This window comes from Myotis myotis, unplaced genomic scaffold, assembly GCF_014108235.1.
Source record: "Myotis myotis isolate mMyoMyo1 unplaced genomic scaffold, mMyoMyo1.p scaffold_m19_p_3, whole genome shotgun sequence".
NCBI lineage: Eukaryota > Metazoa > Chordata > Mammalia > Chiroptera > Vespertilionidae > Myotis > Myotis myotis.
Window position 1 is genome coordinate 98436864 of NW_023416335.1, and position 15685 is coordinate 98452548.

At 43.3% G+C, this 15685-nt stretch overlaps 1 protein-coding gene across 6 annotated transcripts in view; it reads left to right on the forward strand.

Annotated features, from left to right (window-relative positions):
* Positions 1 to 15685, forward strand: part of NBEA (neurobeachin) — a 1002985-nt gene that overhangs the window by 265817 nt on the left and 721483 nt on the right. For all 6 annotated transcript variants that reach the window (XM_036298874.1, XM_036298876.1, XM_036298877.1 and 3 more), the window contains exons 19-21: positions 11866 to 11947; positions 12192 to 12315; positions 13642 to 13834. In XM_036298874.1, the coding sequence (XP_036154767.1) occupies positions 11866 to 11947; positions 12192 to 12315; positions 13642 to 13834 (399 nt within the window). The remainder of the gene's footprint in view (positions 1 to 11865; positions 11948 to 12191; positions 12316 to 13641; positions 13835 to 15685) is intronic.

Sequence of the window (15685 nt, forward strand, 5' to 3'; positions counted from 1 at the left end):
TGGAATTAGGATCCATTGTTGGTCACTTAACCTACAAAGCCAGTAATCATTTTAGAAAATAAACAGTTGCAGTTTTATATTTTATATCCAGACATATCCATGTACATTTATTCGCCAATTTTTATGTTGGTCCAAGGACATTTCTTTGAATATGGATTGGGTGATTGACTTTGCACAGAGTTTTTCTTACATAAACCATATACCCATTATGTATTATATATTAGTTCTCTCCTTTCCCCCTTTCCCTAATATGTAGCAATTATCTACCTTAACCTAGAATTAAAACTGTTCTGAATTGTAGGTAAGAATTATTTGTAAAATGGTATCTGGAAGAAACTTTATATCTCATCATTTTATTCAAAAATATGTTTTTCATCATTTCTAACTGATGGCCATATAGGTTGGATTAACATTTTTTCTATGAAATGCATGTGCTACCTCCTAAAGTAGCTGTTTTTACTTTTAAATACTGGAAAAATATTTGGAATGTTCTCTATGTTAACCTTAATTGTGTTTTCCTGCAACTGATCTTCAGTGTCTCTAGTTCTTTTGTCTAGTGCAAAGATTAGCAGCCTGCCAACACCCATCTTTGTGTGGCAACAAGCTCAGGAGTTTCTATATTTTTAAGTAGTTGACAATAATTAAAGTGAAAATAATTTATTAAACATAAAAATTATTTGAAATTTAAATGCCAGTGTCTGTCCATAAGTAGTTTTGTTGGAAAACAATCACATTCATTCTTTACAGATTGTTCATGTTTAGTTTTACTTTGCAGATCACAGTGTTTCAATTAACACATGTATTACTAAACCTAACATTAAAAAACACACCAGTGAATATATACTCTTTGAAAACAAGGAAAGTGGATTTCAGATCTCACCCTTTTAAAATACAGTGGAGTATGGGTGATTTTAGTGTAGATTGAGATGGCAAAACATTGTGTCTGTTATGCAAGTATACTGTAATTGTGCTAATACAATATATATTAATATTACTAGATTAAAGACTCATAATAATATTCCTAACTCAGAAAAACAGTGGTCATAATGTACAAAACAATATCGCATCATTGCAATTTTTTTTTACAAAAATGAAAATATGAAATGAGAGACATTGAAGAGGGCAGATGCTGAGATTCTGAATGGAATTGTACTGGAATTTTACATTAATACTAGAGGCGCAGTGCACTAATTTGTGCATGGGTGGGGTCTAGCCGGCCTGCCCTGATCAGGGTGGATCAGGCCCGGCCTGCCGTGGGGAGGGGATTCAGGAGGTTGGCTGGCCGGACCCACCCCCGATCGGGGTGAGGGGGGCAATCAGAAAAGGGTCTGGCTGGGGGGAGGAGCCACAGGTGGTAGGCAGGGCCAGCCCAACCCCGATATCTTTTTTTTCAACTCATACATACAGACACACCTCTTGTGAACTATCATCCTGTGCATAGTTTTGTGTCTTGATTTTTCCACTTAATAATATACCACAAATACTTTTATTACAAAATGTTCATCTTTGTTCAGGGGAGCAACCTGTTCTGATAAAGGGACAGATAATGTAACATATTTTTAGGCTTTGGGGTTGTATTTGTCCATTTGGGCTGCTCTTAAGAGAATACCATAAACTGGGATATTGATACACAACAGAAATTTATGTCTCTCAGTTCTGGAAGTTAGGAAGTCCAAGACAAACAGTCTTTTCACTGTGTGTCCTCACATGGCATAAAAGGGCAAGAGAGCTTTCTGGGGTCTCTTTTAGAAAAGCACAAACCCTAACCCTTACCCTATCCCTAACCCCTTCACATGAGGGATATGTAATCCTAATCACCTCCCAAAGGCCCACCACCTAATACAATAACAATGGGGGTTAGGTTCTAACATATGAATTTTAGGGGGACACAAACATTCAATATATAGTAGCAGGATGTATAGTGTCTGTTGCAACTACTCATCTCTGCAACAGTAGCTTGGAAGCAGCCATGACCAATATGAACGAAATGCTTGTGTCTGTCTAATAAAACTGTATTTACTATCTATACTAATCTATACTAATAAAAGAATAATATGCTAATTAGACCGGGAGACCTTCCGGACATCCTTCTGGACAAAGCCATAATGGTGGGGCCAAAGCAGAGGCAGTTAGCGGTGATCAGGCTGGCAAGGGGGGGGGGCAGTTGGGGGCAACCATGCTGGCAGCGGGGGGCAGTTTGGGGCGAGCAGGCCGCTGGGGGGGCATTTGGGGGTGAGCAGGCCAGCAGGGGGAGCAGTTAGAGGAGAGCTGGCTGGCAGGGGGGGCAGTTGGAGGTGATCAGGCCAGTGAGGTGGGGCAGTTAGGGGCAAGCAGGCCGGTGGGAGGGCAGTTAGGGGCAAGCTGGCTGGTGGGGGGTGCAGTTGGGGACAAGCTGGCTGGTGGGGGGCAGTTGGGGGTGAACTAGCTGACAAGGGGGCAGTTGGGGGCAATCAGAATGGTGGGGGGGCAGTTGGGGGCAAGCAGGCCAGCAGGGGGGGAAGTTGGGGGTGAGCAGAATGGCTGGGGGGTGTTGTTAGGGGCGAGCAGGCTGGCAGGAGGGAAGGTGGGGGTGAGAAGGCCGGCGGGGGGGGAGTTGAAGGACAGCTGGCTGGCAGGGGGGGCAGTTGGAGGTGATCAGGCCAGTGAGGTGGGGCAGTTAGGGGCAAGCAGGCCGGTGGGAGGGCAGTTGGGGGCAAGCTGGCTGGTGGGGGGTGCAGTTGGGGACAAGCTGGCTGGTGGGGGGCAGTTGGGGGTGAACTAGCTGACAAGGGGGCAGTTGGGGGCAATCCGAATGGTGGGGGGGGGCAGTTGGGGGCAAGCAGGCCAGCAGGGGGGGAAGTTGGGGGTGAGCAGAATGGCTGGGGGGTGTTGTTAGGGGCGAGCAGGCTGGCAGGAGGGAAGGTGGGGGTGAGAAGGCCGGCAGGGGGGGGAGTTGAAGGACAGCTGGCTGGCAGGGGGGGCAGTTGGAGGTGATCAGGCCAGTGAGGTGAGGCAGTTAGGGGCAAGCAGGCCGGTGGGAGGGCAGTTGGGGGCAAGCTGGCTGGTGGGGGGGGCAGTTGGGGGCAATCAGGACAGTGGGGGGCAGTTGGGGGCGAGCAGGCCAGCAGGGGGGGAAGTTGGGGGTGAGCAGAATGGCTGGGGGGTGTTGTTAGGGGTGAGCAGGCTGGCAGGAGGGAAGGTCGGGGTGAGAAGGCTGGCAGGGGGGGAAGTTGGGGGAGATAAGGCCGGCAGGGCGGCAGTTGGGGGCGAGAAGGCTGGGGGGGGGCAGTTGGGGGCAAGTGGGCTGGCAGGGGGGTCAGTTGGGGGCGAGCAGGATGGTGGGGGGGGCTAGTGGGGGCTATCAGGCTGGCAGGGAGGGCAGTTGGTGGTGATCAGGTTGGCAGGGGGGCAGTAGGCACCGATCAGGCCAGCAGGCAGAGTGGTTAGGGGCAATCAGGCAGGCAGGCAGGCAGGTGAGCGGTTTGGAGCCAACTGTCCCAAATTGCGAGAGCAATGTCCAACTACCGCAGTCTGACATCCCCCGAGGGGTCCCAGATTGGAGAGGGTGCAGGCCGGGCTAAGGGACACCCTCCCTCCCGTGCACGAATTTCGTGCACTGGGCCACTAGTCTTATATAATAAAGAGGTAATATGCAAATTAATCCTCACACCCTCACAAGATGGCTGCCTAGGTCCAGGCTGGCAGGGGTTAGTGAGGGATGACCAAACTACTGAACACCAGGCTGCGTGCGGTGACCAGCCTGGGGGGTGGGGCATGAGGGACAACCAGGCCAGCCCGGGGGGAGGGGGGGAGTTAGGAGCGACCAGGCCAGCAGGGAGGTGGCAGTTGGGGGCTACCTGGCCGGCAGCAGGGGGCAGTTAGGGGAGACTAGGCCGGCAGGGGAGGCAGTTAGGGTCGATTAGGCCAGCATGCAGAGGCAGTGAGGGGCGATCAGACCAGCAGGTGAGGGGGCAGTTAGGGGCAACCAAGCAGGCAGGCAGGTGAGCAATTAGGAACCAGCGGTCCCGGATTGTGATAGGGATGTTTGACTGCCGGTTTAGGCCCAATCCCCAGGACCTAAGGGTCCAGGGGGAGAGGGTGCAGGGTGGGCTGGGGGACCCACCCCATGCATGAATTTCGTGCACCAGGCCTCTAGTCCTATATAATAAACTAGAGGCCTGGTGCACAAAAATTTGTGCACTCGGAGGGGAGGGGGGTCCCTCAGCCTGGCCTGTGCCCTCTCGCAGTCTGGGACCCCTCGGGAGATAACCTGCTGGCTTAGGCCTGCTCCCGGGTGGCAGAGGGCAGGCCCAATCCCTAGGTGCAGCCCCTGGTCAGGCTCAGAGCAGGGCCGATAGGGGAGTTGGGGCGCCGCCCCCTGTCATGCACAGAGCAGGGCGGATCAGGAGGTTGCGATGCCACCCTCAGTCACGCTCAGGGTAGGGCCGATTGGGGGGTTGGGGTACTGCCCCCTGTCACACTCAAGGCAGGGTCGATGGGGAGGTTGCGGCGCCGCCCCCTGTCATGCAAAGAGCAGGGCCAATCGGGGTTGGGGCTCCGTAGCCTGTCACACAGAGAGCAGGGTCAATCAGGGGGTTGGGGAGCTCCCCCCTGTCATGCACAGAGCAGGGCCCATCAGGGGGTTGAGGAGCTCCCCCCTGTCACTCACAGAGTAGGGCCGATAGGGGAGTTGGGGCATCGCCCCCTGTCACACACAGAGCAGGGCGGATCAGGGGGTTGGGGCGCCGCACCCTGTCACACTCAGGGCAGGGCCGATGGGGAGGTTATGGCTCTACCCTGTCACACACAGAGCAGGGCCCGTTGGGGGGGGGGGGGTTGGGGCACTGCCGTCTATCACCCACAGAGCAGGGCCGATCAGGGGGTTGGGGCACTGCCACTGTCACACTCAGGGCAGGGCCGATGGGGAGGTTATGGCTCTACCCCGTCACACACAGAGCAGGGCCCATGGCCGGGGGGGGGGGGGGGGGATGTGGTTGGGGCGCTGCACCCTGTCACACACAGAACAGGGCTGATCAGGTGGTTGGGGCGCCTCACCCGGTCACACACAGAGCCGCAGGGTCATCAGGGGGTTGGGGAGCTCCCCCCTATCAGGCACAGAGCAGTGCTGATCTTGGGGTTGGGGCGCCTTCTCCTGTCACGAACAGAGCAGGGCGGATAGGGAGGTTGTGGCCCCGCCCCCTGTCACACACAGAGCCGCAGGGCAATCAGAGGGTTTGGGCGCTGGCCCTTGTCATGCTGATCCTGGTGCCAGGAGGCCTCGTGGCTCCGCTGATCCTGGTGCTGGGAGGCATATTACCCTTTTACTATATAGGATAGAGGCCTGGTGCACGGGTGGGGGCCGGCTGGTTTGCCCTGAAGGGTGTCCTGGATCAGGGTAGGGGTCCCGCTTGGGTGCCTGGCCAGCCTGGGTGAGGGGATGATGGCTGTTTGCAGCTGGTCACACACCCATCAGGGTGGGGGTCCCCACTGGGGTGCCTGGCCAGTCTGGGAGAGGGGCTGAGGGCTGTTTTCAGGCTGGCGGGTGACTGAAGCTCCCAACCGTTCCTTTTTTTCTTTTTCTTTTTATTCTGGGCCAGCTTTAGCTCTGAGGCTGGGCTCCAGCTCTAAAGCCTCCGCTGATGAAAGCAGGTATCTGGTTTGTTTGGGTTCTATAATTGAAACACCGTTTCAACTCCATCTCTGAGATCCCGGCTGGCTGAAAGCCGGTTTCTGGAGTTTGTTTAGATTCTATATTTGTAACAATGTTTCAGACTGCAATCTCAGAGGCCGGCAAGGCAGGCGGGGAATGTTGGAGCCCTCCGTCACTGAAGCAAGCAAGCCTCATGTTCGCTTCAAGCTGCCTCGCTGCCGACTGCCATCTTGGCTGGCAGTTAATTTGCATATTGCCCTGATTAGCCAATGGGAAGCGTAGCGGAGGTACGGCTAATTACCATGTTTCTCTTTTATTAGATAGGATGGGGAATATGCAAGTTGACCCTAATGGGGGAATGACCAGTCGCTATGATGCACACTGACCACCAGGGGGCTGACACTTAATGCAGGAGCTGACCTCTGGTGGTCAGTGCACTTCCACAGGGGGAGCGCCACTCAACCAGATGCTGGCTCAGGGCTGGCCAGTGCAGAGATGGTGGCAGGAGTCTCTCCTGCCTCTGCAGCAGCGCTAAGGATGTCTGAGTAATGACTTAGACCCGCTCCCCGCAGGGGTCCCAGACTGTGAGAGGGTGCAGGCCGGGCTGAGGGACCCCCCCTGAGTGCACGAATTTCTGTGCGTCGGTCCTCTAGTGTATTTATCATATTATAATATACCTATTATATATAATGTCTTTATGTATGCATTTATAAAAATATTAATTTTCTGCTGTTTTATTTAATATTTTTTCCCATTTTATATTCTCATCACTAAATTTAAGAATGGCTGCCCTTCTGATAAATGAAAAAAACTCTTTGGTTACTCTGTTTTATTGTTCCTGAGATGAATATTCCAACTTTGTGTCAATCATTCCTCAAATTACATGATTTGAAAACTCTGCTCTCAAAGATGCTGTTTTGAGTTATAGTAGTTTTCTTTTTTTTTTATTGCCCTAATATTTTATGTACAGGGCTGAACAAGCACTCACTAACAGACAGACTTAAGTTATATAGAGCATCTCGTTTCTGATTTATTTTTCTAATAATGATTTCTTTTTTGGGGTACTTCCTATGATAGTCACCTTGGGAAGTCCTTTACATTATTTTAGATCCTTGAAACAACCCTATGAAACTGGTATTTTTATTGCATTTTTAAACAGACAAACTGAGACTCACAGTTTAAATTATTTGTTCTATGTCGTACCACTACTAAGTAGTCATACAATAGGCAGTTTCCTTATTGTATGTGTGTAAGGCAAAAAATTTCAGAATATACCTTCAAGTTGAAAGCATTAAAGTCCTCCTCTGAATCAGAACCTTTGCTAAAAATATCAGGGTTCTGAATGCTAGTGTCTAATATTGATTAACTTGTTTTTCTATCTTGGTTGTCTTCCTACTAATTGCTTTGGTTGATGATGCTTATATATGTTTTTTAGTATATATATTTTTTGCCTACATGAGTTTCTGACCTGCTTGTTTTGACCTATATAGTGTCAATACAGTAGAAAGTCTTTGTAAACAATTGAACTTTATATTAAAAGTAAAGTATAACAATGTAGTATGTTGAATTTGAACAGTCATTGTCTATTCCTAACCTTAAAAGAAGAATACATACACATGCATTTCTATCCGTCTTCCTAAAAAGTGGCTCAACAGCAAGTGCAGCAGCATTTTCATCTACTACCTATACTCACATGCATGCTCTTAGTATCCAGATTTTGGTCTCTAATGATATTGTACACTAAACAAAGCCAACTTATTGATGATTTCACATCTTAGGTAGAACAGCCATGATAAGCTTGGATCTTCTGATACTGGATTTCACAGAGGTTCTGAAATGATAAAGTAACTGACTTACTGTCTGGCCAATTTAGCAATAATGTATGCTTTTAAAGTAGAATAATAATTACGGCTAATTGGAATGAAGAACTCTGAGTTAATTGATGCTCTAAGAGGGAAAATTGATGTTTGTGTACAAAAAGTCCAAAAAGAAAAATGGTTTATGATAAGATAGCAGTGTAGATCTCAAAAAAATACAGAAAAGAGCTTCAAAATAAGCTTTAATACAACTAACAAATCAAATTGTTTTATCAGACTGACAGGATGGTGGGTGACTAATTCTGGATCACTCAAGTTTAAAGATTGTATCATTTTAGAGGGTGGCATCTATTGTAAAACATTAAAATTTATATGATAGATTTGAACTTAAATTTCAATTAATATAACAAGTGAAATATAACCAAAAAGAAAAAAAGAAATATCGGCCTGAAAACCTGCAGCTGGAATTGATGCAACTTGAAAGTGTCAACCTGGGTCTGCACCCCTAGAAGGAATAGGTTGATAATCTATAGTTAGCAAGCTCATTTTATCTCATTCTCTTTTTTGGTTTGGGGAAATTATATTAATTCCAACCAATGCATCAAAATCAATATCACCACAGCTATAGGAAGGTGTAAGAATAAGTACAGAAATAATAAAGAACTGTGTAAAACCTGTGGTGATGATAATAACATTTTAGAACAGGTGGTTTTCACAAAGTGAAAGTCCATTTAGGATAAGGACTGTGTCACTGTGATCTTTAAAATTCTAAATCTGATAGGATACTTGTAATAGAATAAATAATAAATATTAAAGGACAACGTAAGTTAGACTTTTATTTTAGCAGGATATATCAGACAACATTGTTTAAGTTATGAAAATGTAGTAATGTTAATTATTATGAAAACTAAACAATTATTAAGAAAACATCCCTGTCTCCAAGTTTTCTGAGGAGAATTTATTCTTGAATCTCATATACTAAGAAGCGAGTTAGCTTTAATGGACTCCTCTTTGAAATTACGCAAAGTTATTTTTATACAGATATTTTTGAGAGTTATAATATTTGCAAAATATGTCTTAAATTTCATTTGCTTTATTTTATATCTCACTCCATCTATAAATAATAGTTACATATGTTTTCTTAATTATTTGTAGTATGCTTCAGAATTAATCATCAGATTTTAGAATATGTCTTCTAACGACAAAACTGGATTTTTTAAATATTCTTGTAGATCTCAACAATACTATCTGATACACTACTTTATTAGGTGTTGTGATATTAATGTCTCTTTATAGATTTCGATAAACTACTTCTCTTTATATCCTATTCCTATAATTCAGTTAAACAGTGCAGGGACCTCACAGTGTGGGATCTTTATATTAGTGATTTAATTTCTTGTTTTGCTTAATATGTTAAGCAAAACAAGATATAATTGTTTCTTACAAAAATAATTAACTGATTTTTAAATGTATATTTTTAGTTACTTTGTCTTTTTTTTATAAGGGTATAATGGTTTTGAGCACAGATTTTTTACAAGGTGGTATTCAAGTTTAAATCTTTAAGTACCTCATATAAAACCCTTTTCTCAACATTAGAGAATCTCAGAGGGGGATACTGTTAAATATCATGTTATTCAAATATTCTTTTCACAGATAAAGAAACTAAGAGTAAAAAAAATTATTATAGCTTGTGCTACGTAAATATACAAAGATTCTCTGATCCCCAGATACCTGCAGTAGCAGTTAGATGTAACAGTAGGGTTAACAGTTTGCCATTTTAAGAAATGAACAGTATTACTCTTTTGTCAAAATTTGAGCCTACTGATCAAAGATGATTTATGTATGATGAGGCTGGGGATTAAGCATTTTGAGAGGAAGTAGCTCTTATTTAAGCCTAAATTCCTCTCTATGAACCATGAATTAGGAAATAATTCCATTTGTAAAATACAATTTAAATGTAAATGCCAAGCTCAGGTCTATGTCTGTAAATAGCATATTTATTCAATTACCTCTATGCACTGTTGTTTCCGTGCCCTCTCTTATATGATAGTCACTAGTCCCATGTAGCTATTAAATACTTAAAATGAGGCTAGTTTTAATTTTAAGTCAGTGCCTTTTTTATATACATTGCTAATATAACTAAGTACATTTTCTATCTTTTTCTTCTTTTTTCAAAAAAATCTGGGGAGGAAGGTAAGAAAAATGTGACTTTTGGATGTCATCGTCTTTTTCTATTTCGAAGGGATCATCTGTGTCTCTTTTTTTATAATTTACATTCTTCATCCCCAATTTTTGCAATATAACTATTTCAACTAACTGTTTTAGTTTTTATTCCTTAATACAGGTTGAACTATTTTGGGGGTCTTGAACTATTTTTAAAGATACATTCAAAACTTAGCATATTAAGCAAAACAAGAAATTAAATCACTAATATAAAATACCTTTACTAATAACTAAATGAAAACAAATGGGGAAAAAAAGAATACTGTGCTCACCAAGATTTTGGGTTAGTGGAAAAATTGTAAATATTTTAGAATTATTATTGCCTTTATTTTGTTAACTTTTGTCATTTTATTGTTGCTTGAAAGAAGTTTTTAAAACTCTTTAGTAAATGATAATGAGCCACATCTACACTAATAAAAGACAAAGATGCTAATTAACCATACATTCGCTACTCCCAAACCACGCCCACCAGCCAATCAGAGCGACCATATGCAAATTAACCCAACCAAGATGGCAGCCAGCAGCCACGCAGCTGGAGCAAGCAGGAGGCTTGGTTGCCCTGGCGATGGAGGAAGCCAAGCTTTCCACCTACCCTTGGCTTCGCAAAAGGCAACAAAGTTTCAATTATGGAAGCTAAATAAATCCCAGATACCTGCTTCCAGCCAGCCTCCACTGGGAGCTTGGGTGTCTGGGGGCAGTGGCCAGCCTGCAAACAGCCATCAGCCCCTCACCCAGGCTGGCCAGGCACTCCAGCAGGGAGCCCCCCGAAGGGGCTGTAGCCAGCCTGCAAACAGCCATCAGCCCCTCACCCAGCTGGCCAGGCACCCCAGGGGTGACCCCCCCTGAAGGGGCTGTAGCCAGCCTGAAAACGGCCCGCAGCCCCTCTCCCAGGCTGGCCAGGCACCTCAGCGGGGACCCCCAACCTGAAGGGGATGTGGCCAGTCTTAAAACAGCCCTCAGCCCCTCACCCAGGCTGGCCAGACACTCCAGCAGGATCCCCACCCTGATCTGGGACATCCTTCAGGGCAAACCATCTGGCCCCCACCCATGCACCAGGCCTCTATCCTATATAATAAAAGGGTAATATGCAAATTGACCCAAACAACAGAACAACTGGGAATCACTGGTCACTATGACACACACTGACCACCAGGGGGCAGACGCTTAATGCAAGAGCTGCCCCCTGGTGGTCAGTGTGCTCCCACAGGGGGAGCTCTGCTCAGCCACAAGCCAGGCTGATGGTTGCCAGAACAGTGGTGGTGGTGGGAGCCTCTCCTGCCTCCTCAGCAGCACTAGGATGTCCGATTGCAGCTTAGGCCTGCTCCCGGTTGGCAAGTGCACATCCCCTGAGGGCTCCCATGTTTCCAGAGGGATATCTGACATCCAGCTTAGGCCCAATCCCCCGGGGAGCGGGCCTAAGCCAGCAGGTGGTCATTCCCCGAGGAGGGGTCCCAGACTGCGAGAGGGCACAGGTCGGGCTGAGGGACCCTCCTGAGTGCGCAAATTTTTGCGCACCAGGCCTATAGTATTTTATAAAAAAAAAAAAAAAAAAAAATTCCCTTATAGCCCTTCTGGTGTGGCTCTGGTTGAGCATTGACCAATGAATCAGGAGTCATGGTTGGATTCCTGGACAGGGCACATGCCCAGTGGGGGCTATGCAGGATACAGCTGATCAATCATTCTCTCTTATCATTGATGTTTCTCTCTTTTTCCCTCCCTTCCTCTCTGAAATACATAAAAATATTTTTAAAAAGAATTTTCCCTTATGGCATTTCATTTTGAGTTGGGACCCAGGCTTCAGACTTGATTTTATTTACAAATTTTCTAAGTTTTCAAAATTAATGTTGACATTAAGAGTCAAATGTTTACAATTTGCAGCATAATATATTAAGAATGTACGCTGAAAATGTATTTCAAACAGAATAAATTCTTGTATTTCCTAATTAATCTTTTTTTCTATAGATACCGGTCTTGGTTTTGTCTTTATAATTAAGAAAACAAAAACAAACAAAAAAGACAATGAAGAATCCATAGTTTAGAAGTATGTAGAATACACTAGATGTCCATTTAGAAGAGATATTTCTTTTAATTTGAAGAGAACTTACATTCTTTTAAAGTTTTATGTAAGCAAGTATATAATTTGCAATTATGTTTTAAATTATTTTCTAAATGAAATTAAAATTCTACGTCTTTCAGATATTGACAGAGCAAGTATGTACTCAAGTTGTACACAAACCACATCCAGAGCCAGACTCTACAGTGAAAATTCAAAATCCAAGTAAGCTAACAGAAATTTTTTTTTATTTTATTTTAATGCAATAGTAACATGGTAATATATCAGACTAAATCTCCTTTTTTCCAACCATCTAAATTCATTATGGTGCTTACATAGTTCATAACACTTGAAAATCACCTACCATGGTGCTAAGCCTTTAGTTGAAAAATCAGTAAATATGTTTTGAGTGGAAGATATGGTGCAGTTATAAATCTATACCATGCCTTTTATTGTTGTTCTTTTACAGTGATTCTTAAGGTAGTGGCAACTTTGTTAAAAAACTCTACACCAAGTGCAGAACTGATGGAAGTTCGTCGTTTATTTTTATCTGACATGATAAAACTTTTCAGCAACAGCCGTGAAAATAGAAGGTATGCAATTTGAATACTATTACAAAACAAAACTGTATTCCATAATTAACCTCAGTTCCTTTTTATTTTCAATCTCTTTCAGAGAAAAAAATTTCTAATCTTTTCCACTTTGCTAAATACTTGTATTTTTATCCTCACCTGATGATATATTTTTCCCATTGATTTGGAAAGGGGGGGAGGGCAGAGAGAGAGAGAGAGAGAGAGAGATCTAGGATTGGTGGCTGGTTGCTTCCCTTATGAGCCCCGACTGGGGCTGAGTATGGAACCTGCAATCAAGATACATGCCCTTGACCCGTAATCAAACCTGTGACCCTTTGGTCTGTGGGCCAATGCTCTAACCACTAAGCAAACCAGCCAGGGCATTGAATACTTTTAATCATCAGAAGACACTGCATGTTTCTTTAATATAATCTGCCGTTAGCATACTTCCACTTATATCAATGTTTTAACTTATATGGGTGTTATGTTTTAATTGAATATATGGATATATACCCACAAACCATTATTTAAAATGCACTGTTCCTTTGGTGCATTCTATTATCTATCACCAATAATAGTTTTAATTATAATTGTGTTGGAGTAGCTCATATTCAACCATGCTTCTTCTGAATTTGTCTGATAACTGATTGATATCATGTATTTTTGAGCTGGTTACCTAGGACAGTGATGGTGAACCTTTTGAGCTTGGCGTGTCAGCATTTTGAAAAACCCTAACTTAACTCTGGTGCCGTGTCACATATAGAAATTTTTTGATATTTGCAACCATAGTAAAACAAAGACTTATATTTTTCATATTTATTTTATATATGTAAATGCCATTTAACAAAGAAAAATCAACCAAAAAAATGAGTTCGCGTGTCACCTCTGACACGCGTATCAGAGGTTTGCCGTCACTGACTAGGACATGGAGCCATGGTTGCTGCCTGAGTCATTAATTTAACAAATATTGATTGTCTGGTGTGTATAAAGCACCTTGCTGCATAGGTTGTCTCAGTATACAGTCTTAGTACAGTTTAGTGGGAAAGAACAATAAAGCAGTGGTTATTTTACAAGATATTAAGTGCATCATGAGTGCTGCAGGTTATGAGGGAGTAGAGAAATAATAACTTAATCTGACTGGGAAAGTTTGAAAAGCAGTTTTAATGATAATTTGGATTTTTCCAGATATAAAAATGGGGGAATGCCATTCCAAGTGTAGAATATAGAATATGCAGAATGATTGTACCTTCGTTGACCTAGGTGCAGTTTTCACTATTTATCTACATTTCAAAATAGTAAATTCTAATATAATTTAGATGTTTTTAATGAATATATTTTTCCCACTAGATGTTTATTGCAGTGTTCAGTATGGCAGGATTGGATGTTTTCTCTTGGCTATATCAATCCTAAAAATTCTGAAGAACAGAAGATTACTGAGATGGTTTATAATATCTTCCGGATTTTGTTGTATCATGCAATAAAATATGAATGGGGAGGCTGGAGAGTCTGGGTGGATACACTCTCAATAGCCCATTCCAAGGTAACAGAGATTTAGCATTTTATATCATCTAATTTTCATCTGTGAGTTAATTAAATGGCTATATATGCTCATCTGGTGCCATCTTCTGGGCATTTTCCATCAAGGCCGATTCCTCCTTCCCAGTTTTCTCTTTTCTGTTTTGTCCCCCCGCCCCCCTTCTGTTTATACACTAATAGATCTTGAAGTTTTATATATCATTTGATTAAAACCTCAGGTTTATAAATTAGGAATTTTAGACCCCAAAGGTGACCCCACATATATAGCAGATCTGAGAACTTGAGTCTGAACCAATTGCCCTTTTAAAAAATAAAACATACCTAAGAATATTTTATGGACTTTACTTTTTAATAGTTTAAAAAAGCAGCCAGAAATTGTTTTTATTTACAAGTGAATTATAAATATATTTAAAGTGTTTAATTTTAGTGGTATTTTTAGTTACATTATCATTTCTTTATTTTTAATCCTAGAAATCTAAATATTTATATTTAAAATAGTATCTAATCTTTAGTAGAAGGAAGACAGTTTTCCAACTCCATTTTGGGACTTTATTTCATCTTCCATAAAATGAAGGGGTTTTTGTATCAAGATAATCTCCAAAGGGAGGTCCATTACCAACTAAAATTTTCTTATCCTATGACTTAATTAGAAATTAATATCATATGTGCCCCTAAGGAAAAATTTTGAACTTATTTTTAATTTTAGAAGAGCTTTTATTGCTGTTAATACCTTAAACTTTATAATGTATTGGTACCCTACTTTTATTATTATACTAACCAATTTGAAAATAGTATTTTGTAGGAAAAGATATTGCATTTTTTTATTATGACATTATTACAGATGCCCCCCTATTTCCTCCCCTTTGCCCTCCTCCACCAGACATTGCATTTTATGTAATATATATAAAAGAATTCTATCTAAAATATCAAATTAAAGTAGCCTATGTAAAAATAAAATTGTGATGTTTTAACAGTTTATAATTGTATATATTTATAGATTTGTGTGGGTTTTTTAAAACATTTGTTGAAATAGGCACACATATGAGTAATGAATGGTGAAATCTGACCTAGTAATAGTATTGGGACTGTATATTAGTCACTTCTTCAATTTAGCTCAAATACCTCAAATATGTAGGAGTTCAACTGGCATATTCGGTAAGGGCAACATTGAAATACTTAACCTAAAAGAAAAGATCACTATTTAAAACATTAATATTGTTAATTTACCTAACTTAGTATTAATACGTGCTGTGTTTGATTAATTAAAGTTCTTGGCACCATTTTCCTATTATTAACATAACTAGAGGCCCAGTGTACGAATTCGTGCACATTGAAAGGAACTGTGGGCCGCAAGGCTGCAGTGGGCACAGGGACAGGTCTTGGCTCATCCTCCCAGGCCCCTCCCTCTGCGACCCCCCCATCCCCTGTCTGCAGGCAGCCCCCTCCCACTGCTGCGGCTCCCACACACTGAAGGGCGCCGGCCCCACTCACACCTGCTGAGGTGCGGAGCAATTGGTGCTGTTGCCAGCAGCAGGTGAAAGCAGTGGTTTTGGTGCCGACTGCAGGTGCAAGCAGGGCTGGCGCCAGCAGTGGATGTGAGCAGCGGCTCCACCACCTGCAGCAAGTGCAAGTGGGGCCGTTGCCAGCTGTGGGTGTGAGAGGCAGCTGACAGCCACGATCCTCAGGAGCAGGGTGAGGTGGAGAAGCCCTGAGGGGCGACTGGGGCTGGCAGCCGCCACTCCCAGCCTCTGACAGCACTGAGCGATTGGGGCAAGCACTGGGTGCCAGTAGCGGGTGTGAGCGGGGCCGTCGGTAGCAGGTGCAAGCGCCAGTGCAGGACCATGGCACGCAAGAG